General features: G+C 49.8%; 1 protein-coding gene across 3 annotated transcripts in view; it reads right to left on the bottom strand.

The window, feature by feature from the left end:
* The window catches only part of DOCK1 (dedicator of cytokinesis 1), a 271,261-nt gene extending 248,033 nt beyond the window's left edge, over positions 1-23,228 (bottom strand). For all 3 annotated transcript variants that reach the window (XM_035329518.1, XM_035329519.1, XM_035329521.1), the window contains exons 1-3: positions 22,948-23,228; positions 6,074-6,157; positions 1,029-1,069 (exon numbers count right to left, since the gene is read on the bottom strand). In XM_035329518.1, coding sequence (XP_035185409.1) covers positions 1,029-1,069; positions 6,074-6,157; positions 22,948-23,221 — 399 coding nt within the window. In that variant the 5' untranslated portion in view covers positions 23,222-23,228. The remainder of the gene's footprint in view (positions 1-1,028; positions 1,070-6,073; positions 6,158-22,947) is intronic.
* Positions 23,229-23,632: the final 404 nt, after the last annotated feature.

The raw sequence follows: 23,632 nt of genomic DNA, 5'->3' as shown, positions 1-23,632 counted from the left end.
TGGTTTTAATGGATGCAGCTCACCACAATATCACAAAAACAGCTTTTTAAAAGAAGTTACTGCATTTAGTTTCAGTTGGACAAATTCAGCAACACCCGGAATTAATTTAAGCCAAGAGGAATGCGTAATTTCTGCTTAGGCTGAAAAAGGCAGGCTCACGAAACACGGTTTGTAAGAAATTTAGCTTATCTCCAAAAAAAGAAAGTATCAAAATAGAGTAGAAAAAACAAAGAACGGGCCTGGTTAGGAAATGGGTGGGATAAACCACAGAACTAGCTCTGTACTTTTAGACATGCAGGAACAACTTAAAACATACCGCTGTGTGGAAACGTGCAAATTTTGAGTGTCTTAATTTAAAATTAAAAAGAAAAAAAAAAAGTTGTGCAATTCTGATTAATTGCTGCCATAAAGTAAAGCTAAAAAAAAAAAATAAAGAAAAATAACATTGCAAGCAGCATTCGTGTTGTTTCCTTCACTATTTCAGGAAGGCTGCTATAAACAGCAGCCCTTTACGCACACTTTGAAGCCTGACAACTAGGCAAAATTGCACAGCAGAAGATTACTGCCCCTCTCATGGAGAATGGCTGAAAATCACAACGTGGATCTCATCGCTTCCCAAGATGGAATTGCATTTTACAAGCAATAATTGTTTAGCAGATAGCAGAGCAAACTGTCAGCCTTTAAGCAGATCAGCTAGGCTGTGAAGTTCTTAACTTCTTACAAGGGCAGAGGCTTTGGCACACGAGTTACTGCAGCACACAGCTGATACACACCCAGCCAGCCAGAGTAACCGTGCGTACATCCACCCTTACATTGCAAAAAAACAGATATTCGAGTCAGTTTTCACGCCTCGCTGCAGTTAAGTTCCAGTTAGTGAGACAAAAATCACATTCAGCACTGGCTGGCAGCGCACCCTGCTCAGAGGTCAGTGGAGACACGCTGGATCATCACAACGTGGTAACACAACGTGGTAACACAGCGTGCCCAGGAGCTCAGCACACTGCCCCGTCCACACGGGCAGCACTTACCTTCTTGGATTTCTTCCTTAGCGTGTAGCCTCTGTACCAACCTAGGAGGAAAAAAGGGAGAGTGTTGCAGCATTTATTCACGTGGCCCAACAACTGCTCCCTCCCAGCTCAACAGCCCCTTGCCTTGTGTTGCAAAACGCGCTTTGTTCCCCACCGACACACTCCTGAAGCCCAGTTCTCTACAGAATTCACATCCCAGCTACAACAAAGCCTCCTCTGAAAGCTGTAAAATCCGAGCGATGATACACAAAGTGATGGAGAACACTGCATGACAGAGGTGGTATTTTACGTGATGCGTTTAACTGTGATGCGTTTCAATTTAATTGGTAATTTACCAACATAAATAAAACCAACTTAAGAGCATTAACTTTACAGGTACATACTGTTCACCTAGTTTGAATTTAAAACCTATTTAAATTCATCAAATGCAAGTTCTCAAACGTAGATTAGCCATTTGTCACCGCATCAGAAAGCCAGAACACTTTGGGATTTACAGTTCACAAATCAAAACACAGAAGCAGGCAAAGGCTCCGATGAAGTTTGTAAAAAAACAAAAAACATGATTAAGTGTCAGAACAGCCTCATAAAAACAATCAGAGCCTAGGAATAGATAATTCACCGGGGGGAAAGGGTTCTGTGGGTCTGAAGTTACTTGCGCACTGCTCCAGGGCATCCCGGTGGGGACTGGCTCTGCACGGCATCAGCACGAGGACCCCAACCACTGCTCCTTAAGCACTCAAATGCTTCAAAAAAAGCCCTCTGCCAGTAACCATTCAGAGGTCCCACAGCAGCAGGAAGTGTTTGTGAGGATGGGCTCTCAGATGGCTGTGGGAAGCTCTCGGTTCAGAGGGCTTTGCCTTTAACGACTGCACAGCACACGCTTGCTGGCACAAGGAGCTCCGTGGCCCCAGCTCAGGGCGAGGCAGAGAACACCCGATGTGCGGGGCTGCTCAGCCCAGGCAAGCTCTGCCATCGCCAAAGGCAGGTGGGAAACTGGGAGGCAGCACCTCGTTCACTGGGCCCCAGTTCAGTACACATCTGCCAGCACCCCCCGACAGAGCCACTAGCACCCCTCCAGCCATCCCTCTTTGGGGAGACCTCACCTGGGGTCGGGAGGCACAGACTGCCTCAGCTCGCTTGGGTTTTGTCGAGCACGTGCATGCGTGGCCTGCTGATCGGCACGGGTGGGAAGCAAGAGCTGGGAGAACACAGCCCCGCTCCTCATAATAACCAGGGCAGGAAGAAAATTCCGGGTAGATAGCACGTGCTGATGAATTCATTAATCTACACTCTGCCACTCGAAATACAAACTGAAGCATCAAGCACACAGGATTCTTCAGCTGGCTCTCCAGTGGCAAAAGGGAAAAGGGGTTGGGTGCAAGGAGGACAAAGCATTTCTGCCGGTGCTGGCTGAAGGAGCAGAGACCTGCACAGACTGCAGTCCTACTAAAGCACTAAATCACCTCAGTTTTGCATGAATAAGCCAAAATGTTGAAGTCACGGGGTCTAACCTGATGAACACCAGGACTGTTCACAGTCACAATTACATGTTCTTCAGCTCCACGCTCACGCGGGGTCTCTGTCACCTCCTTTCCCACCCCTCACCTCTCCTGACCGAGGACACCGCGCTGTGCCAACCTCCCCCAACACGTGGCCTGTTCACTTTCACAGTTCTATATCCACTAAAAGAACGTTCTCCGCATGCAGCCAAGCACTCCAAAAACCACCAGGTCCCCCCCAGACATGAAATAAATGAATGGAAGTCACAAAATTGCTGCTTTTTCTTCGAACTGCAGCACTTCAGACCTCAGCAAAGAACGGGAGGAGCGAGCAGAGCAGGGCTGCTGGGGCAGGCCTACCCAGCCGCCACACCAAACGCAGCACGGGCTGTGGGCAGGAGCAGGACGTGTGTGCACGGGTGTCAGTGACACTAAGGTGTCCCTGCCCATGGCCCTGCCCAATTTTAGTCCTCGATAACTTCGGTTTTGTTTTGGAGGCCAAAAAAAATAAAGCCTGGAGAGCAAAGAGGGCAAACATCTGATGTCAGACACTTCAGCGAAGTACCCAGCAAACACCTGCAAACCCTCCTCGCCTTATTTACTGCCAATTTGGTTTCAGACAAAACGCCAGCAAGAGGAGAACTGGCTGATGCCATAAATACTTTTGAAAGCGACCTGGGCTTTTAAGTGGCTTAGCTATGTGTTACAGGGTTTCCAGGCTCTCCTTTAAAAAGATCGCAGGATTTAATGGCTGGAAATGCCCGGCCAAGTAACTGCCCAGCTAAGAAATGAAGCGTCTGTCTCTGCTAAAGCTGCAAAGGCACACGAAGGGAAGAATTTGGCAGGTTCTGTTGTTTCTCTTGAATGATGCACCTATTTACCACGCAGTTCACTAGATAAAGTATTAACTGCATTAAAAAAAAATGCTGCAATCAGCAACGCAGTGTTCTCAAAGTATCAGGAGTAAATACTGTTGAAAATACCTCTTTTGGAAGCCAGGCTTCCTTCCTATAGCAGCTCTAGAAATGGGCGGCTGCTCAAACGTACACACAGAGTTTTGAGGCTGTTACACTTAATTGCCATTCCCCTTAATGAATCACATTTATCGATCAAATGTTCATTTTGCCTATTCCACCAAAGAGAATTAAAACAACAAAGATCAGGCAAGTGCTAATTCAGAACGTGGCAAATATTTGTTTTGGGACACCTGCTATGGAAAGCAATCCTTCTCTCTTGCCACATGAAGGCTATTTATGAAGTCACACGGCTTTGCTGTCTGCCTTTTCCTGTCAGGTTCACATTAAGAAGTGTGAGAGGAAGTTTTCTAATTGAAAAATAAAATCCTCTGCAATTTCACCTGAAAGAAAAACATTAATTTTACTTTCAAGATCAATTATTCTCTCCCTGTTAGTATGAGAAATGAGCTCCCTCTTTTCTTTGGTTCCTGGAAGAGCAGAGGCATTCACATTTAACAATGAGCGCTCACATTCATTACCAATATCTTAACATTGATAAAAATCCGGGCTGTCTGCAACAAGCCTCGAGCTTTGCAGAATCAGCACATTAAAATATTTGTACAAACCGCTTCTGCATTTCAGAGAAAGATGTTTTCTTTGATTAAATTTTAAAAGATGAAAGCGTTTCGGTAACAAATTCCAAAGCTCTACATTTTCACATTGATCACAGAACCTCAGAATGGCCGAGGTTGAAAGGGACGTCTGAAGATCATCTAGTCCTCTAAGCAGCATTTTAAGGAGGTATCAGCCACGTTCCTGCTAGCAACCTGTCCCACTGGGATCCTGCAGAAGCCCTAGACATCGCCCAGGAGACCCAGCCCTCATCTTCTCAGCCCTTCTGTCTGCAGAGAGAGGACCAGCCGGGGTAAGATTTACAATCAGCAGTTCATTGCGGCAAAGAGGATTCAGAGAAGCAGCCAACTACAAGCCCCAGGGGACGCAGACATCCCCTGACCCAAAGGGCTCGGTGACAGGGGGCCCCCACAGCCCACCGGGGCACCAGGCAGCTGCAGCCACCAAGACACCTTCAGGGCAAGCTGCACAAATTGTGGGGAGAGGAACCTGGAGATCAAAAGCTCAAATAATTACCTGATAATGACAGCTCTGTGGGGAGAGGTAACGATTACAGCACCTCGTTTCCCAACACAGCAGGTAAGTAATGAGTAACTGTTGTATAAAACGTTTGGAAGAACATTAATTTATTTGCATTTCTTTCAACGTAAACTCATCCCATGTGCCCAAAGCCAAACAACCATGAGCTGAGACCACAGAGGTCTTTCTGTTATTAATGTCTAAGGGAAAAAACGAGTCATCCCCACCATCCCATTAAGTTAGCAGCAGCCATGGGTTCACATACGCTATTCGCGATTCAAAGTTTCTCCCACATTCATCAAATAAACCCATTTATTTATATATAAAAATTCAAAGCTGTATAATATTTAAATAATTCCATTTGCATTTACTTTTTTTGCATTAAAAGATGATTATTAAATCACATAATATCAGATGATGGCAAGATTACTTTGCATAGTCAAACGTGCCATTGCAGCGACAAGCTGAACCCTGTAAGGAAATGCCAACCAAAGAGCAGCAAGAAAATTTATATTTGCACATAGTAATGAATAAAGCTTGTTAGTTCGGTTGAAATAACATCAGTTTAGTAAATGTAACAATAAAAAATAAAAAAAAAAAATTAAGCCAATATTTAAAACAAATTTATCACACAGACGTACCCAGAGATCAGTGTCACCAAATCAAAGAAGTTGCATTCAATACATTAAAGCAACTCATACTTGCACAAGACAAGAATTGTTACAGTATTTTCAAGGCAGACAGTTTAGTTAAGTGCTACCTGTACCTTTCCAAGCTGCAGCATGCCTTAAAGTCAAAAATATAATGAAAGAGCTGTACTTTACTTGGCTCACTACTGGATCAAGCAAAAGCAGAAAAGTGTTATGACAATTTTCACATTCTGGTGATTATCAAACTCAGCATTCACATTCCCTTTTATATGGATCAAGGAGGAAAGATTTTGGTAAATGTAATGCTTCTGCAGCTTTAATATCAAAACAAGCAAAGCATATGAAAAGCCTGAAGTCAGTCTGTGGCACTGTAACACATGTATCCATCATAAGAGAGACGTAAATAATTTAGGACCCGGGTGACTTTCAAATTCAGATTAAACTTCTTTTAGCAGCAGGCTCCTTTGCATTACCCAAGGGTATCCCAAAAACATCTATCATTTCTCTAAACGTAGGATAGATACTAAAATCGATCCATACAAATAAAGCTGTGAGAACATCCATCTTTCATAGAAAAAAAAAAGGGTATTCACCAGGTATCGACCACACGCTTCTTCATTCACATCTAGCATTGGTTAATTCTGGGCTCATTAAAAATAATGTGTTTTGTCCTTTAGCAAGAAAGCAAGCAATTCATCACCTGATAATATGGGATGATAAAGTCACAAGCAGAAAAGCAATGAAATTGTAAGAGCAATGGTTTTTAAGTGCAAACTTTGCAGGCTTACCTTCATATGTTTCTAGTATGTGCACAGTGTCGCCGATCTGTAGGGAAAGTTCATCTGGTCCCCTGGCATCATAGTTATAAAGGGCTGGACAGAGAAAACACTGCTATTAGCACATGCAAGACAACACAGCTTTCAAGATGTTTATTTCTCCACACTAATGATTTTATGATGCATTATTGCCATGTTCAATCTTTACGTACAGCTTCGGCCACGTTTGGTCAAGTTCTTCGCATCACTAATATCTCCTCTTGAGAGCAAGTCTAAAAAGCCACACATCCACTTTTCAAAGATAGTCTCTCAATCTATTTATAAAGCTTTGTTTCTCCATAACAATACATTCAATTAATTTCTCGTTGGACTTGTCTGTTTCCAGCACTTTGTGTCAATCTGATGCAGTTCTACAATAACCCGCACTGTCTTGCCATGACTGCTCAGCACACAGCAAACCTATAAAACGTCTTCAGAACACCCCAGTTTACACCGCTGTATCGAAGAATGATTTCTCAATCGCTTCATAAAGTTACTGCATGAATACTGTATTTAAAAACGCCATGACCCATTCTGGGACTCCGTGATTTCAGAAATCCCCGGTGCTAGGGGCAGCCCCATCGATCCGTGGCACTGGTGGGAGCGGCCAGCCACCCCCATCACATCGCAGTACTGGCATTGGGTCATACCAAGTTACCTCAAAGCTTTCTGCCATCCCCCAGCCAACCAATTCCTTCTTTAGTTTCCACATCAGTTTTCAGTGACACGATCTGCGCGCAGATCAGGTGCTCCAGGTACTCTCTGGGATGTTTTATGTGTAACTGAGAGCAGCCTCCCCACCCGCAGGAAATCTTCGCAGCTCTTTAGCCCAGCAGAGTTCACAGGACACCAGCTACGTGTGCTGTGCTCATTACAGGTCACAAAGCGCTTCCAAAAAAGCCTCCAGCTGAAAACCTACAGCACGAGGCCAAAAGGCACGCTTACACAGCGAGGTGCCACCAGCCCCAGGCGCATCCCCGCTCACAGCAATGCCCTCCAGCCCCCAAGCAAGCCCAAGGAGCAGGCCAGGCCTGCCCCAGGAGGGTCAGCCCCTGAAGTTCCACCTACAAAAATTGGTAACTGGTGAAAAACGCTTTCTTCATCTCAAATCCGATAATCAGTTTAGCCCCGAGTGCACGAGCAGGGCACAGCCAGGAGGGCCCGTGAGGCCTCATCGCAGCATGAGGCCAGGCCTGGCCCCAGCTTCCCGCTCAGCCTCCAGCGATTTGTCATTTGCCAGAATTTATCAAACTCCAGCCTACGGTGTTAACAATAATGAATACACGACACGCTTCGTTGGTCCTTTTCTGAGTTGTATTCCTCTTGCTGGAGTTCAGAAATAAGTAAATACATCTGAGCACAAAATTGAAAAGTATATGAATCGAGAAAGATAGGAAAAAGCAACAAATACAAAAGAGAAACAGAGAATACAGCACAGGATCCTAAAGAACACAGGGAAGGACACTAAGGTAAAAAGATCAAGCGGATTGCAGGACTCATAGGAACAGTATTTAATGAAGGTTTTAGAAAGTGATAGTTTTATTGACATCAAAACAAGCTCAGCTAGCTATTCCTGTTTCCATTTTTTTTTTGTTATTATTAACTTCTTCATTATTACAAAGAGATAAATCCTCGCTGCCAGGTATCTGGAGCAGTATTTCAAAGCCGTAATTGCTATTCCATGGCAGAAGAGCATTCTGTGAGAAAACATGAACCAAAATTAACATTTTGAACTGTTCTGAGCAGAGGAACATTAACAACAACGACAGCACGGCACACCTCCCGAACAGCGGCACAGGGGACAGGCTGTTTGATCCCACTCGTGGGGAACTTTTTCAGCTCAGGTTTTGTGAGCTCCAGAAAGACAAAGTCGGTATGAGATCTTCCAACCTTGAATGGTTAAAGCTCAACACCTAAATCCAGGCTCCTGGGCTTTACTTAGCTTTCTTGGATGTCCCAGCTGTCACCAGAGTCAACAGAACCGGTGGATGCTCAGCATGTGCAGAAACGAACCTGTCCGAGGCCTTCGCCTTCAGGACCCTGAGAGTAATCTTGCTGCCTAGTACCAGGCACCCAAGTCAGGAAAAATTCACACCCTGACAGATTAAAAACAGTTTAGTACTGAATTCACACTTCAGCTAACCATTTCTCAAGCATTTAAGCTGAATAGCATTAAGGATCAAAGGCAGCTATGAATAAAAGACATTAAAATTTATACCCACGAGTGCTAACCGCTGTCTGTCACGGCGAGGAGGGTCACGTAATGTGAACTTCACTGTAATGACCACTTCTTTTGACTGAAGATGACAAACAGCCATCAAGTGGTAATTACTACCCACGACAGCTCCCACTGACCTCAGCTGGGCGAGCAGTGGCCATGGAGGAAAGGCTTATTAAAAAACACACACACACACACACCCCAACGTGAAAAATGTCTACAACAAAGTCAAATTTTCAACATGCAGCAGCACTGATAGATGATGAAGCAAACAACCCAAGTAACTCTAAAGTGCATTTCACCCCTGTGATTATGAACCAAGGCCTGAACTACCCCGCGTGCTCCCATGCAAGCCAGCAGCTAACCCCCTCCAGGGTGAATTTTTATGCAGTCTGACATCAAAAGGTGTTATGACAGGTCGAATGTTTGAATGGAGCAAACAACAATGCTTTAATTAAGGGAAAAGACAAAAATTGGAGGAATAAAGCATGCAACCTGCATGCATATGCCTGTACACTGAGTCACCATTTAAAACATGAAGTGCATGAAGTACAACTTGCTTTTAAAAAAAAAAATTAAAAACTTTGCTTAATTTGGAAAATCCAGTTCTGAGCACGACAGATTTTCAGCTTCAGGAGTTCTAAGCTAAATGAAGCATTAGAAATATTTGCACCATCTAACTTCAGGCCGGCCCATTGTGCTTGAATTACGGATCAAGGCTCAGTGTTTTGGAAAACGAGTTACATAGCCGATAACATAGCTTCTGAAAAGTCTTTGCTACAATTCACAAGCAAGGAACATGGCTACTTAAGCACCAAAAGATGCGTGGCTAAGACCTAGGCAGTGCAAGTCAATCTCCCAGTTACCACGGTCTAATACAGCATCCCGATGCTCCTCTTCCCCACACAGACTGAACTGGCACGATCAAAGAATCTCCTTTGTATTGCAACTAGGTACTCCCGCTCCTTATCATCTAGAATAATTTTATTTACAATCTATTTTCTCCTGAAGAGGTAGGTTAACATCAGAGAAAATGTAAGCAGCCATGCACAAGAGATACCATAAGTAACAGGAGCACACGAAGGCTGCTTTGAGCCGCAGACCCTGCTGCTGTTCCCCAGAGGCAGCACTGAACCAGCTCAAGCTCTGGGGACCCCGTGCCACCTCCCACAGCTCGGGGATGATACGTGGCATCGATGGGGTCCTTGTAGCCCTGCTGGTGACAGCTGGCTGTAGGTGAGCAAGGAGAGGAGGGCAGCTCTCCGTGGAGAAGACCTTTAACAAGATGAAGGGAGTGTTAAGTGTGATGCCTCTGGCACGAGCTGCGTACCTCCCAGACACCTCTATCTGACCACTTACTCTAGTTACATTTATAAGATTAGAGTGTAAAGAGGATGACATTTTCTCAGACTTGTAGACAAAGAACTAAAGAGCTTTCTTTTCCAGTCCTAAGGATCGTTAGCTATGACTGGTCTCACCTACAGCTGTGGGGGCCTGCTGTATTTGCAGGACCATACCTATGGAGCACATTTCCTCACCAACCCCATCACAGGCATGCCTGTGCTGGCTTTCAGACAGAGCCTACAGTGACAGGGAAAGCACCTCGACTTCAGAGGGCATGCCGATGGTGAATGAGGAAAGGATGCACAAAAAGAGTAAGCAAGAAGAACATAAAGTCACAAAAACCATCCCGAAGCCAGCTCTTGCTCATACTGAGGAGGATAACGGGCGCCGTTCTGCGTCTCAGCACCGCAAATCTCCTCCTCCTCGGCCGAGCTCTCAGTGCACAGACCGCACAGCTCTCCTGGTACAAATTGCTGCCTTCCCCGTCCTCCTCCTTCCAGCGCGACAACAAAGCAGGCCTACACAACAGTACTGAAATGCCAAAAGCAAAGGATTAGTGCGGGCATTGAAAGAGCAATTTTTCAGCGCTGCGAGTTGATAAAGAAAGGAACAACGAATAGGGCATTACAGTAATTGCACTAAAAACCCATTTACTATTAAAGAATAGGAAACAAACACCTCTGAAGAACTGCACTCATTAATCTGCGCGCATTAGAAAAGCGAGGAGAGCGACACTAGAAGAATGAAAGAGAGGTGATGGAGGAGGAAAGGTAAGAAGCAAACAAAGGCAAAAGCCTGAGAAAGCTTTTCTCTCTACGAGAGCAGAGATATCCAAGATACCATAAAAATGTTACTGTGCCCTGGAATTATTTCACATTGAAGGTTGTATTAACCATTTCACACTTGGGAAGGAAAGCAAACTGCCACTGACATATCATCAGCTTTATTTAATACCCTTTAAAAAAATCCCTCCCCCCCCCCCCCCAAAAAAAAAAATAATGATGCTTTTCCCCTGAAAGTACATTGGAACTAGAGAAAGAAGTGAAGTCTCCTGTAAATCTTTTAGTACTGACAAAATAAGAACCCTGAAGGTTTTCCTCAATTTTCTCTAAAAGAAAGTATTTTCAGTATTATGGAGATTCTTTACTCCCTTGGTACGTACCCTAACCAGTTTCCCATTTTTACAGCTGAGGCTAATGAGGAAAGAAAACCCCCACGACGTTACAAACCAGGACTTGCAGCTACGCTTTGTTCAGGACAAGCTCATCCTATGGACATTAACCAGGGGCAGGTCTTCCCCCGTTACTGAAGTCACCCTGTAGGCTGTCGTTGCAGCCTCACCAAGCTGGGTTCACGGTTCTTTCTCAGGATTTCAGTTTGTCATTCACAGGAGATGAATTTTGTAAACACCGACGTCTGAAGAAACTCTTTAAGCTTGGAAGGCCATCACCGAGCTCATGAAGACCAACAGCTGGCAGTTCCTCCTCCCCAGAAGCGCACTGAATCTCACCGAACTCACCGACTGCCTTATCACAGGTATCTTGCAGCAGAACTACACTAACTCCAGCAGGTGTAAGCAGATGAGGACCCATTCTCTCCTTTTCCCTTACAAAAAGGAGCCTGTTCCTGTTCCCCCTCGCCCACCTGAGCAGTGAATTACCGAAAGCCGCCCCAGCGCAGCTGGAAGCTGTATTCCCAAGCAACTCCAGCAATGTCTCTCCACTGTGAAGCCGTGAGGAAAATCTGCAAGTTTTAGAGAATCCCAACCCTGCATCCTGGGACTGCTTGAACAGAGATCCCTGCAAAGACAGCCTGCCTGCCTTCCTTCTCAATTTCAGACACAAAACACTCAAGAGGAAAGATAAAGCCAGCTGATTCAAGTCCTGCTGTTTATTTACACCACGCACGCTGTGCCTTCCCCTGTTTCCACACTCGGACATCTGGCTTGCACTGGGAGGCCCCAACTTCCACCGCTTTCGTGGTCCAGATGCATCTGACAAAGTCCAGCACTCCCAAATATTTTGTACACGGTTTGTTCATTATAAAACGCCCCACACTGCAGCCACCTTGCCACACCTCAGCAGCACGAACTCGCTGACTTGCGGAGGAATTCGCTCTGTCTGCAGGGGAGAACCCAAGCCCAGGTGCAGCAGCGGCTGTCGGCTGAGCACGGGCTGCAGGAAGCCGAGGGCCACCCAAGGCTCTGGCAGCATCACTGAACACCTCGGGTTCTGCAACAGGGGAGCGAGACGTTCTGCAGCACATCTGGTCCTTATTGCTACCTAGCATGGCTTGGTAAACTGGGGAGCCTTTGTAATGCCAGAAAAAAAAAATACTGAAACAATTTTTCGTTCCAGAAGCATAACCACCCCGTGGCTGTATCCTTCAGGCAGAGATCACATAGGAGAGAATAACTCACTTCTTTCTGTCTTAAAAAAAAAAAAAATAAGAATTTTGGGTCTATTCTTGCAAGTTCTTGGTTTTGCTACTCTCATTTTTGAAGACAAATGCCTTATTTTAGGGAGTTGAAGACGCCAACGCTTACCAGCCTTCTCCCTCCTCCTTCCTGATACTTGACTCATATTCAAAATACTAAAAAGAGAGATGGTTATCGGCTCTCATGGCATTAATGATGGGCCATAACGCAGAGGTAACCAGAAGCACGATCAAGAACATTCAGATCAATTTTTAATATTAAGTCCACTAAATAAAATCATCACATGCAAGAAGCACTCACGCCACCCAAGCTCTTAAGACGTGTTTGCAGAAGAGCAAGATGCCAACGTAGACAAACAGGAAACATGATCAAGAGGCAGATGTCTTGGCATCTGTCATCTGCAAGCACAGAGTCACACAGCGAGTTCTGACGTTCCCTGGAATTCCCTGCACTTCGACACTGCTGTGCATAAGGTGTGTTGAAGTAGCTGCTGGGCACGAGAAAGCAGGGAGAGTTAAGCACGGGCTGGGAGGAGGAAGTAGCTCAGCTTACGGTCACTGCTGGCACGGGACCAAGCGCGGACGAGCCAGCGATGAGTCAACGTGAGGCTGTTTAATTGGGCTGCAGCGGCACGGGAGGTGGGGGACCTAAGGAGGCAGGGCGGCAGCTCCCCACCCGCAGAGATCACTGCTGCCACCCCAAACCCCGCAAGAACAAAGCCCAGCTCTCCCCGCGTGAGGATTCTGCCAAAAACAACCCACGCCATGCTCCCTGCAGCCCCACCTGAAGGTGCCCGAGGCACCAGCCCCATTCCTTCAGGCTCTTCCCCTTAGCACTGCAGCAGGTCACACCAAGCGTATGTTCGTGAAGAGGGTGGCTTCTCCTAAGCATTTAGACAGCAGCGAGCTCTGTGTCACAGCTATATTTTAATAGTCATTTCAATGGACTATAAAAATCAAGTTCAACACAATGAAATCGCTATCGCGCTGCTGTGGAAATAGTTAGCGAAAAAATAGCCCCTGCAAGACACCATTCACCGCAACACAGAGCTGATGATGCAGAGCAGAAAGCCTCAAGCAAGGCGAAAATGAGCTGATGGGAAGGAGGCTTCATTTCCTACTGTTCTTCCTCCTCAGTATTTCTACCAGGAAACAACAAAATCGAGATTCCTACATTGCTTTCTCAGGGAAGTTTATAGAGTGGGAAGGAGAGGAGAAGGCATTGGGAGCTTGTACACATCAAACCTCACTCAATTTGTTTGTGCTTGCCATCACCTTATTTGTCTCCCGGTCCTTCAAGCTGTCTCCAGCAGCAAGTACAGAGAAAGAGCACGGATCCGCAGCCAAATAATCCCCGAGGAACTTGTTCTGCTTTCTCAGAAATAACAGCCAGAGAGAAGAATTACCTGCTAAGAGCTGCAGTTTGATCCACCAACACTTTTTCTTTTCCCCAACAGCTAGGCTATGGCAGAAAGAGGCAACGCGGTGTTTTCCCGGAGTTGTATCTTACCCAGGAATTAATGTGGAAGCGCAGCCACGGGTGCTGGTCAACCAGCACTGAATACATTACAAGATAAGAGCGGCATTTTGCAAAAAACAGGGAAAAATTGTTTGTCTCTGAACCAAGAAGAAACCACATGACTCGGGCAGCTTTCAGGCTAGCAAGAGAATTGGCTTGGCAGCCAACCTGAACAAAGAGTCACTGTCTGATTCACTCGGCGCTTCGGGGCCAGGCTGTCCGGGCCAGCCCGGTTTGCTGGCAACGTGCTTCCTCTCGGTGCTGCCACGGGGGGATTCTGCGCAGCCACACAAGCTCCGCGCTGCCCAGGGACCAGCCTTTTAACTCACGCTAATGAGTGCTCGTGCTGGAAGAAATAGGGAGAAGAAAAACCTAACTGATAGGGTGTTTCTGGGTTTTAAAGAATAGGCTCACTTTTTCCTCTCTCCGTAAATCAAACATACAAACCTCCTGGAATTGAGGAAAAACAAAGAAGGGGAACAATGCAAGATGTGCCCATGCAAGTTCAACTCCTCACCTTGCCGCTCAGCAGGAACCTGAACTTACCTCCGCAACACGTAACGGCAGGGCGAGCTCACCTGGCTGCTCTACAACCCTCGCCAGGGGAGTTCAAGTCACTGTCCCTGATAATCCGTCACAAATCCGTCGTTCCCCTCTCCTGACCTAGAGGTTGCATCTTGCTGCACGAGCAGCCCCAGCTCGGTGCGCTGCGTACAGCGGGCAGCACGCCTGGCCTGGAAGCTTACCAGTCACCCCAGTGCTGGGGAGGTCCCGGCGGTGGGCAGGAGCCACGAACACGCTCCCCGTCGTGCTGAAGCTGCAGGTGGCTCTGGTGGTAGCTCCCCGGGTGCTTTCCGCATCTGCTCGAGCACGTCCCCAGCCTGAGCTGCCAGAACTCTGACTTCAACGGGTCCGTGAATAAACAGGGGCCTCTTAGGGCAAGGTATTGATAAAAATCTGCTAGTGCATCACTTCAGGAATACTTTCAGCTGGAAACTCAAACACCAGCTGAACCACAAAAACTCCTAAAAATGTAAACAGTGTCACAAGCGAGCCATTCTCCTAGCTGGTTTAGGATGTGCTCATCCGGCTACGGCCAAACAACCGCCTTTTGTTTTCCCTCTAAGAATAAGACTCAGCACCCAGTACTCGACACAAATCACTTCGGGCACTCCTCGAAAACTCACTTGCTTCTCCTGGATTTTTTTTTCCTCCCCAAACCTTGCCAACAAGACACTCCTCTGTGTTAGGAGGCTGCAGAACAGCATGGGACGCTGACCCCACGACCAAAAAACCGGTGAGCGCTGCTCCGGGCATGCTGCGGGGAGATGCTGCTTTAACCGGGGATTTGTCACCCTCACACCAAGACCCGCACGTGTTACCCCACCTGCATGTCTCAGGAGAGACCAAAGAGTGCCAAGATCCCCACCTCAGCAAGCGGCAGGGGATTCTCCCTGACCTGTCCAGAGCTTTATCGGTCCCTGTGCTCCTTAGGGCAGCGATGATCAGCACTGAAGCCAGCCAGTCTAAAGGAACTGCAGATGTGCCCTTAGCCGGAGAAATATCTCCATTTTTTTTTAATCCCTGTAGATCCTTAGTTACAGTGAAACGTATAAAGCCAACAAATAAGCCAAATGCAGCATTAAATACCAAAAGAAGAGTTGGCTCCCCACCAAACCCCCGGATGCTGCTTTTCCCCCTTTGAGTCACACGCCGTGGAAACTACTGCCTAAGGCATACCTCTGCGCCACAACGCTCATCTCCAGCCACGGGGCTGCAGGGCACGAATGGCCCTGCCCACACCAGAACATCTCAGACACTGAAAACTCTGGGAGAAGGCTCTTCCCCTGCTGCTCGCAGCCCTGGCAGTGCTGGCAAAGCCCAGGCTTGCAGGAACTCTTCGTTGCTCTTCGGCTTGCTGCTGCCCATCGCCTGGGAAGGCAGCGAGCAGGAGGTCTTCCTTCTGCCTGCCAGCTGGTGAGAGCCATCAGGAGAGGCACAGAAGTTGCAGAAGCCACTTGAGCAAAGTCACACCGAGGTGGCAGCATCTCTCACGGGCTGAGCCTGAGTCTGCCATGCTAAAGACACGCAGAGTATCTCTTATTTGGGGTGCAAGTCTGAATAGCTCCAAGCCTAAACTTGGATAAACTAAAAAACAAAGCTTCCCCCCAACTTTAAACCAAGTTACTGATGATGCTCCCGGTAACGTGGTTGTTTTAGTTACGCCACTTAGTCTTTGTGTTGGGAACTTCACGAGACTGCTCCACTCTTGGTCACAGCAGCCCCAGGACCCACGGGGAGATGACCACCATCAAGAAATCATGATTAAAAAACCCTGGTAGGCACGAAAGAGGCAGGCAGGACCAGTGGGAGGTGAATGAGCGCATTTAGTGCACAGGCACTCTGCTGCCATAACGATTCAGCCTCCATGTACAGTTACGGAGGGCTTAAAGTTGGTTCCTGGAAGAAAAGCGAGCAGCTCTCATGTATTTTCCATCTTCCCCAGGTGTAAATATCCCAAGACAAAGCCCCTCTCCCCCAGCACACGGGGTGACACCGCTGGGTGGCAGGGAGGAATGCCAGCCGGGCAGCAACGCGCCCAGTGCCTGTGGGAAGCCGGGGGTAGTTGTGGGTAAGGAAAAACTAAAATAAAAAGACATACAAATCAGGAAACAAGAAGGTTCTCACGTGTAGGTGCAAGCAGCTTTGCGCCACAATCCTGCTTAGCTGAATTGAGGCAGGGGCTGTCCTGGGCACAGCACCGAGGCACCCAGCCGGGTCGAAGGGCAGGCACCAGGCAGCACCACCTCGGAGCGCCCCGCACGGCCGGCTTTGGTTTGGAGCTACGAGCGAGCCCAAGACTTTGCTGTTCTGTGTCAGGCAGCCTCCCACGTGGCCACAGATTGGGAGGAAAAAGCAAAGAAACCAACAGGAGGAACTTGTCCAATCTCTTATCTTGGGACAGCAGCCTAAGATTTAGGCAAGAGAAAGTCTGACAGTTCCCACACACCCTTATCTGCGACTCTTCCGACCCACAGTGACGCCCTCTGCCATATTTCTACTTAATAAAATCACAAAGCAACCTCGCCACGGGCGGACAGTGCTTGGAAGGCATTCGAGGAAGCGCCTCGAGAACCTGCAGCCGTTCCGGGGACCACGACGTGTTCACCGGGCTCATACACAGAGCAGATCTCTGAATGCACTCGGCCTTTTAAATCGTTCACCTTCTGTGTCGGGGCTTGGAAGCTCCTCTATCAGCAGCCCCTTCCACCGGGCTCGGCGCTGAGACGTTTCCTGCTCAGAGGTGCCCTGCAGAAGACCTGGTGCCCTACCAGCTGCAAAAAAAGCCGCTTGTGTGCCGTGCCAAAAGCAGGGGTAACTCAATTCCCCGAGCAAAGCACCCAGCTACGTTCGCTGAAGCGCTCCCTGCTGCCAGCATTTCTCCCGCAGAGCGGCGGGTAGGGCTGTGGCGACGTTAAAGGCTAAAGCAGCAGCTGGCAGGCAGGCACGCTGCTAGACACAGGTACCAACGGGGCTTCCATCGCCCCGCGCCCCTGCTCCCTTCCACTCCCTTCAGCCTCCCCAAGGCGTTTCGAGCGCCACCAGCAACAGCCGTTTTATTTCTTCCATCATCTCTTTTTGCTCCACACGGCGAGATTACAGAAAGCCTCCCCCAGCAACACCAGCTCGGTTAGGGAGGATCCGGCAGCGTCAGCTCCTCGTCCAGCACCAGCTTCCTCCCTCCCTGAGCACACGCAGCTCCGTGACGTCCGGCTTCAAATCCAGCAGTGCCGGGACTTCCGTGCTTTGTCTGGAGGGAAAGGAAGACACAGGCAGAGCACACACGAGCTTCCAGGAGGCATTTCCATGCTTTAGCAGCCTCTCAGGTGCACGGCAGCGCCGGGTCTCCGCATTTCGTGGTCTGAACGCTCTCCAAACGCCGAGCACCAACCTTTACTCAAAGGTGCCCCTTTCCCAAGAGGTTTGGGAGCCGGGCCTCCACGCAGCTCTGCTGTCACAGGGCGAGGAGTTCACCACCTCGAGCAGCACGGCTCCTCCCAGGGAGGACATTGCTCCTCACCGCTGCTAGCGCCGCACCCGCACGTCCCCGGCGCTCCTGAAACTGCTCGCTGCTTGGGGAAGTCTTCAAGCTCAACAGCGATTAATTCGTCATAAAATTAATTTGCATTTTTGGTTTCGATAGAGCACAATTCCTATTTTCCTCCGAGCTAAAGGACGAAAACTCCAGTAACTCATTAAGGAATTCATTAAAACGTTATTCAAAAAAAAAAAAATGACTCTTCTTAGAATAGCTCTGGGACCTACCACGAGCAAGCAAATGGAATTACTGTGCTTCCGAGCCTGCAGAAAAGAGAGGCTCATCTTCCAGGTAGAGATCGGTGGCCGGCAGGGCAGCGGGAAGACCTCCACGAGGAGCAGATGCATTTCGGGGGGCTGAGATTAGCCGCCCCCGGCTGCTTTGGGAGAGCTTCTGAGGTGCAGTGAGTAGGAGAGGAGGCAGGAGCCTGACGTGGTTAATACGGTAAACACTTCCAAACTGGATTAGCACGAGCTCCTCGTTTGAGCTTCGATTCGTCCATCTAGGTCGGCGTTCAGCCATCTATCTGAAGCGAGGCGCATCGTCAGGTATTTAACAAGATGGATTGGATTTCAGTCCTGGTGGGCTCGGAAAGGATTAGAAGGAGGCATCCTGCAGGTGGGCCACAGCCAACACTGGCCAAACTCCAGAAACGCAAATATTTCCAAAAACTGCTTCTCCCTGTGCTTGCAGGCTGGAAGAAAGACTTCCTGGCGATGTTGTCCTGGCTTCAAATTGCATTCTGTTTACTTCCCCCTTTCCTCAAAGTTTTGCCTACGTACAAAGAAGATGCGGTTATTTCACACCGGTAAGTACCAAGAAAGCTGGGCCAAGTACGGCAAAACCTGGATTGTGTCAGTGTGCCTAAATCTAACATGTATGGCAAGGAACGGCCAAACAGGAGGACTACAGCCACCATTAAGGCACTACTTGAAATTCAGGGATGGTTTTTGCCCTGAATTAACACCAACCCAAAACCCTTCATCAATCAGGGCCTTGTACACAAGCGTGGAGTGACACAGGACGACGTAAAGCGTGCAAGAATTCCCTCTTCCCTTTTCCTTCTAGGAGCGAGAGCGTTAATTAAGAGCGGAGCTGGTGGTTTAGTGCCCCTGTAAAAGGACACATTGACTGTTCCCACTGCAAACCCTACAGATTTTTCACTGGCAACTCTGAAACACACAAATGGTGAGTAATAACGACAACCAGCTGAAGCTCAAGACTGCTGTAAGGAGGCCCTGGAGCAAGCACGCGTGGACGTGGTGCCACGGCTTAGTGGTGGGACTTGGCAGGACAGGGAGATCTGGAGGGTCCCTTCCCAGCCCCGCGACAGGGCCCCAGCAGGCGGGGAACTTGAAGGCACGGTGCAGTATCACGCGCAAGCCCCAGGCTGGGCACGCAGCGGGGTATGTTGTCTCTTGGAGACTGGTTCTGCACGTGCTTCCTCGAAATAGCAACACGCCGATAAATACACCAGCAAATGCCACGTATACGCATGTTTCTTCCACTGCTTTTGGAGGTCACAGCGCAGCACTGCTGTGACAAACCCACCGTGCACAGGTACCTACCCCTGACCGCCTTTACGAACGTCACTCACAAAATAGTATCACTAAGATGTGTCTTCCCTGACTTCCTGAAATCCTTTCCTCCTCCGTTTTAAGGCATGGATATGAAAGCACGAGATCAGCAGCTCTCGCTGAAGATGGGAAGAAGTCCCTGTAAGCCAGCAGTCGCCCCAGCTGCAGATCGCAAACACTGCATTCAGTGCAAACCTGAAATCTGTCCTCAGCAGCTTCAGCCCCTCCCCACAGAGCAGAAACAAAGAACCAGCGCTCACTCGTGGGGGTTCCTCTGCTTCCAGTGGCATTCCTCTTACCGAATCCCTGTCCCCCCTCTCAAAGAGCCATTACAAGGGCACACCTGAGGTTGCACACCATACACACCTTTGTAACACCGCTCCATCCACCAACTCCTTACGGCACTCCCTCAGAAATAATAATAATAATAATAAATACTTCTGCATATGCCCTTTGAAAAGCCCTCCCAACTCCAGGAGGCACTAAAACAACCTGACCTGGAAATCTGGCCATGTCCCTCCTGCTTCAAAGCACTCAAAGCCAGGCAGGCCAATTCCCTGGTCACAACACAACCAGAACTAACCAGAAGCAAGTGAAAACACACCAGTACCCAAAGGGTGGTGCTTGCAGTCAAATCATTTCTGTTTGTGGCTTGGGTTTTCTCCTGTTCGTTTGGTGGTGTTGCTGTTGGTTTTTTTGTTGTTTTGCTCTAACAGGACATGTGGCAACATGAACCCTATACCGAATTCTGTGTACCTGGGCAGCTCGCGAGGTCCTGGCTAAGGACTGAGACCTACAGATGCCATCTCAGTGCCCCATCCACCTGGGGAAAGCCCAAGTGCACCCAGGTGAGCCACAAGCACGGGTGAGAACCGAAGCAGAGCCACACGTCAAGGAGAAGGTGAAGGATGGACAGCGTCAGGAGTGGAGAAAAGCTGCTTCAGTGAAGCTGTTCGTCTCCCTGTTCCAGAAGGCTCCCCGTACGTGCACCTCGTAACTCCAGCACCCCGCTGCACCCACAGCCCTCCCCACACCGAGCCCCGGACCCGCTCAGGAAGCGGCGCCGCGTCACGCTCACGGCTGCCCGCCGAGATAAGGCGCGTGCCGGCACGGCAGCGCTCCTCCTCGAGGGCTGGCCGCTCAGCTCGCGCCTATCCTGGACACCCAGCATCGTTCGGGAACTCCACGCTGCGGGATGAGGCTGGCCGAGAAGGAACACTTGCGCCCGCTGCCTCGGCGATTTACACCAAGAGCGTCTCCGGCAGCAAGCCCTGGGATGTTACGAGAAGTTAGCTGTGCACAGGACCACGCTGGTCAAAAGGGAAAAGCGACACAAAGTGCCGTGCATCTATCGGATACACACACTTCTCTGATCCCACATTGGCACCCCGGTAACACACCCCACAGGTAAAAGCCACCCCCCCGCAGACTGCCACTCTGCGAAGCGCACACACCGCACGTACCAGGGCTCGGCATCGCTCAGGAACAGCCCCGCTTGGGACTGGCGATGTTCCCGTCCCGCTGCCACACCACGCTGTGCCCCCGACAGCCTCCAGCACCGGCCGGGGCAGATCGGTGGGAAGGAAACTCCTTTACTGCTCCCCTCACCTCGACAGCGCTCACCGCTCCTGCTCCGGGACTGCCTAACTTCTCACCAATTCCCCATTCTGCACCGATCCCCCACAGCCTGCAAGTTTCACAGCTCACCAAAAAACAAAATCCCTGAAGTCCCTCCGGGTACGGAAGCACATTTTTATTTTAACTACACGCAGGCGTGTGAAATACACGTAACCAGGCGGAATATTAATCTTCATCAGAGGGAAGTTCAGCGATGCAGAACAGAGGCGATCCTCTCCAAAACCCACATTTAACGCCTAACAGGGAAAACTGGTGTCCAATTAACTTAAAATCCCATTTAATCTCTTTGTAACTCCTTTCAACTCTCACACCCTGCAGTTCATCAGGGAAATACTGACACTAAGGATCATCCTTCTCAACTAACTTGAAGAAAAAGAAAAAACTATCCGAGAAGAGGCAAAGCTGTCACAGAAACCACGACAAAACTCCCAAGGGCAGCCGACCCGAACAAAACGCAGCCCGAGCTCCTCTTTCCTGAGGACCCGGAGCCTTTTCAAGGGTTAGGGCTTCCGAACACTTCCTACATGAAAACAATCTCGTGCTTTATGAAACCAGGAGAAAAAATAGTTTTGTTTTGTTTAATTACATTTAAGACTAGTTCACTCACTACACATCCAATTTCCCACATGGGATGTCCAAAGATAATCAGAGTTCACCCCAAACGAACCGACGATCCACCCAGCTGCTTCCACACCTCTTTACTCTCTCACCATCCCAAAAGCAGCTCCTGGAGCCTTGGCATCGCCTCGGCCGGTCCCAGGCGCCAGCCCTCCACCGGAGCACTTGCCCCCAGTGTCACTCGGTTTACAGCCCCACCGCACGCCGTCTGTAGGGCAGCATTTCAGGAACACCCTACAAGCACACTCCACGACACAGGTGTGAGGGCACCTAGCGAGCGCCGGCCATCCGCAGCATTTCTGCATCCCTGGCACCGAATTTGCAGCGCCTACACCACGTAACCGGCCAGCGAGGGCTCTTCTGTCACTTAAGAGTTACGCTTCCTGGGGATGTACACACAGAACTTAAAATTAATCCCTGAAATTCACTTGGGCTCTACGCAGGCCCACAAATTCCCTTTTTCCTGCTCAAGCTGTTTACACCAGGCTTAGCCGTGGGTATACACATAAACTAAAATCGCTCTTTGCATCTAAATCGAGCCGAGGAACCGAGCGGAAAACGCTCCGGTCCGCATTTCCAGCTGGAACAGCCAGGTTTGGTGCTTCCTTCCCCAGGACAAAAGCTCTCACTCATGCCAATAAAGTTGTTTTTTTTTTCTCCTCAATCCTTAAAAAAAACACTCTCAAGAAAACGAAACACCCTGGTAGGAAGACGGGCCTTCCCGGCAGCACGCACTGGAGCTCGGCTCCGCGTATGAGAGGCGTTTCGGCCTCCAGCTGAGAACAATTCCCCTCTGTTTTGGGGGGCGGACGAAATGGATCCTCGGGTAGCAGACACAGGGGAAGCCCCCGGGTCTTCCTGCAGATCGGGGTGCCCGCTCCCCTCGCACAGCCCGGTTTTGGGGATGCGGACCCCAAGGGCGGGGGCTCTGCTGCACCTCCCCACCCAACGCCCAGCTGCGGGACGGGGCGCACATCCTGCACAGAAAAAAAATATAGATACAACTATATAACTACAGCGGTGCAGGGGTAACTCTACACCCTCTCAGGTCCGCAGGGCTCGGTGCTCGAGGAAAGAAGAAGAAAAAAAAAAAGAGAGAGAAAGAACAAAAAGCAGCAACTCGGCGCGTCGGGACGGCTCGGGCTGCCCGGCGCTAACCCAACTCCTCGAGCCCTCAGGGGCTGATCCCACCGGGCCGGGGGCTGCAGGGCTGGGGCCGACCCCCGGCCCCTCGCTGCCCGGCGAGCCGCAGCCCCCGGCCCCCGGCCCCGGGACGCAGGGGCAGGGGCAGGGGCAGGGGCTGAGGCCGGCCCGGTCCCCTTGGGCTCGGCGCAACAGGCGGGCGCGGGGCCGGGGGGGGGGGGGGGGGAGAGGGGGGTAGGCGGGGAGGGTCCTCACCTACGCCGTATTTTTCCTCCCTTTTGGTGGGGACCCAGCGGGTCATGGCGGAGCCGGGGAGGGGGGGACGGCAGCCGGAGCGGGCTGGGATGCGAGAGCCCCGGCTTCTACGCCGCCATTTTCCAACCGCGGGACGGGAAAAGTTTCTACCGACGGCGGAGTCATGTGGGGCGGGCGGGGCCAGCGGCATGGCGCCCGCCCGGGGACACGGGGACGGCCCCGGGCATGGGGGGGAACCGGGGGGGGCCCTGTGGGGTCGGTGCCGCCCGGTCATTCCCTTCCCTGCCCGGCCCGGTGCTGCCCGGCCGGGCTCCTCCGGGCGTGCTTCCCCCCCGCTGGGGAAGCGCCCCCGCCGAGGAAAGCGGGCTGAGGTGGTGCCGTGGGATTATCTTCCGGGCACCTGGCCCTATTACTTCGCTGAAAAGTTTATTTTACCACCCCAAAACAGCTGTGCAGGAGGCTCCGTGTAAAACCAGCGTGCTGGCTCTGCCGGGCCGGGCAGGGAGAGCGGGCAGTCAACAGTGGGAGCAGCCTGGTCTGCCTCAGGACACTAAACTCCAAGAAGTCACTGGTTTTATGGTTACTTTTTGGCTTCTGCTCTGTGTTCTGGCCCTGGGGCCTTCCAGAGTTTATCACAGAATCACTAAGGTTGGAAAAGACCTTCAAGATTATGTGGTCCAACCAT

Source organism: Oxyura jamaicensis, chromosome 6 (assembly GCF_011077185.1).
Source record: "Oxyura jamaicensis isolate SHBP4307 breed ruddy duck chromosome 6, BPBGC_Ojam_1.0, whole genome shotgun sequence".
Classification (NCBI taxonomy): Eukaryota; Metazoa; Chordata; class Aves; order Anseriformes; family Anatidae; genus Oxyura; species Oxyura jamaicensis.
Note: the sequence above shows the minus strand (reverse complement) of the source record. Positions and strands in the feature narration are given on the sequence as shown.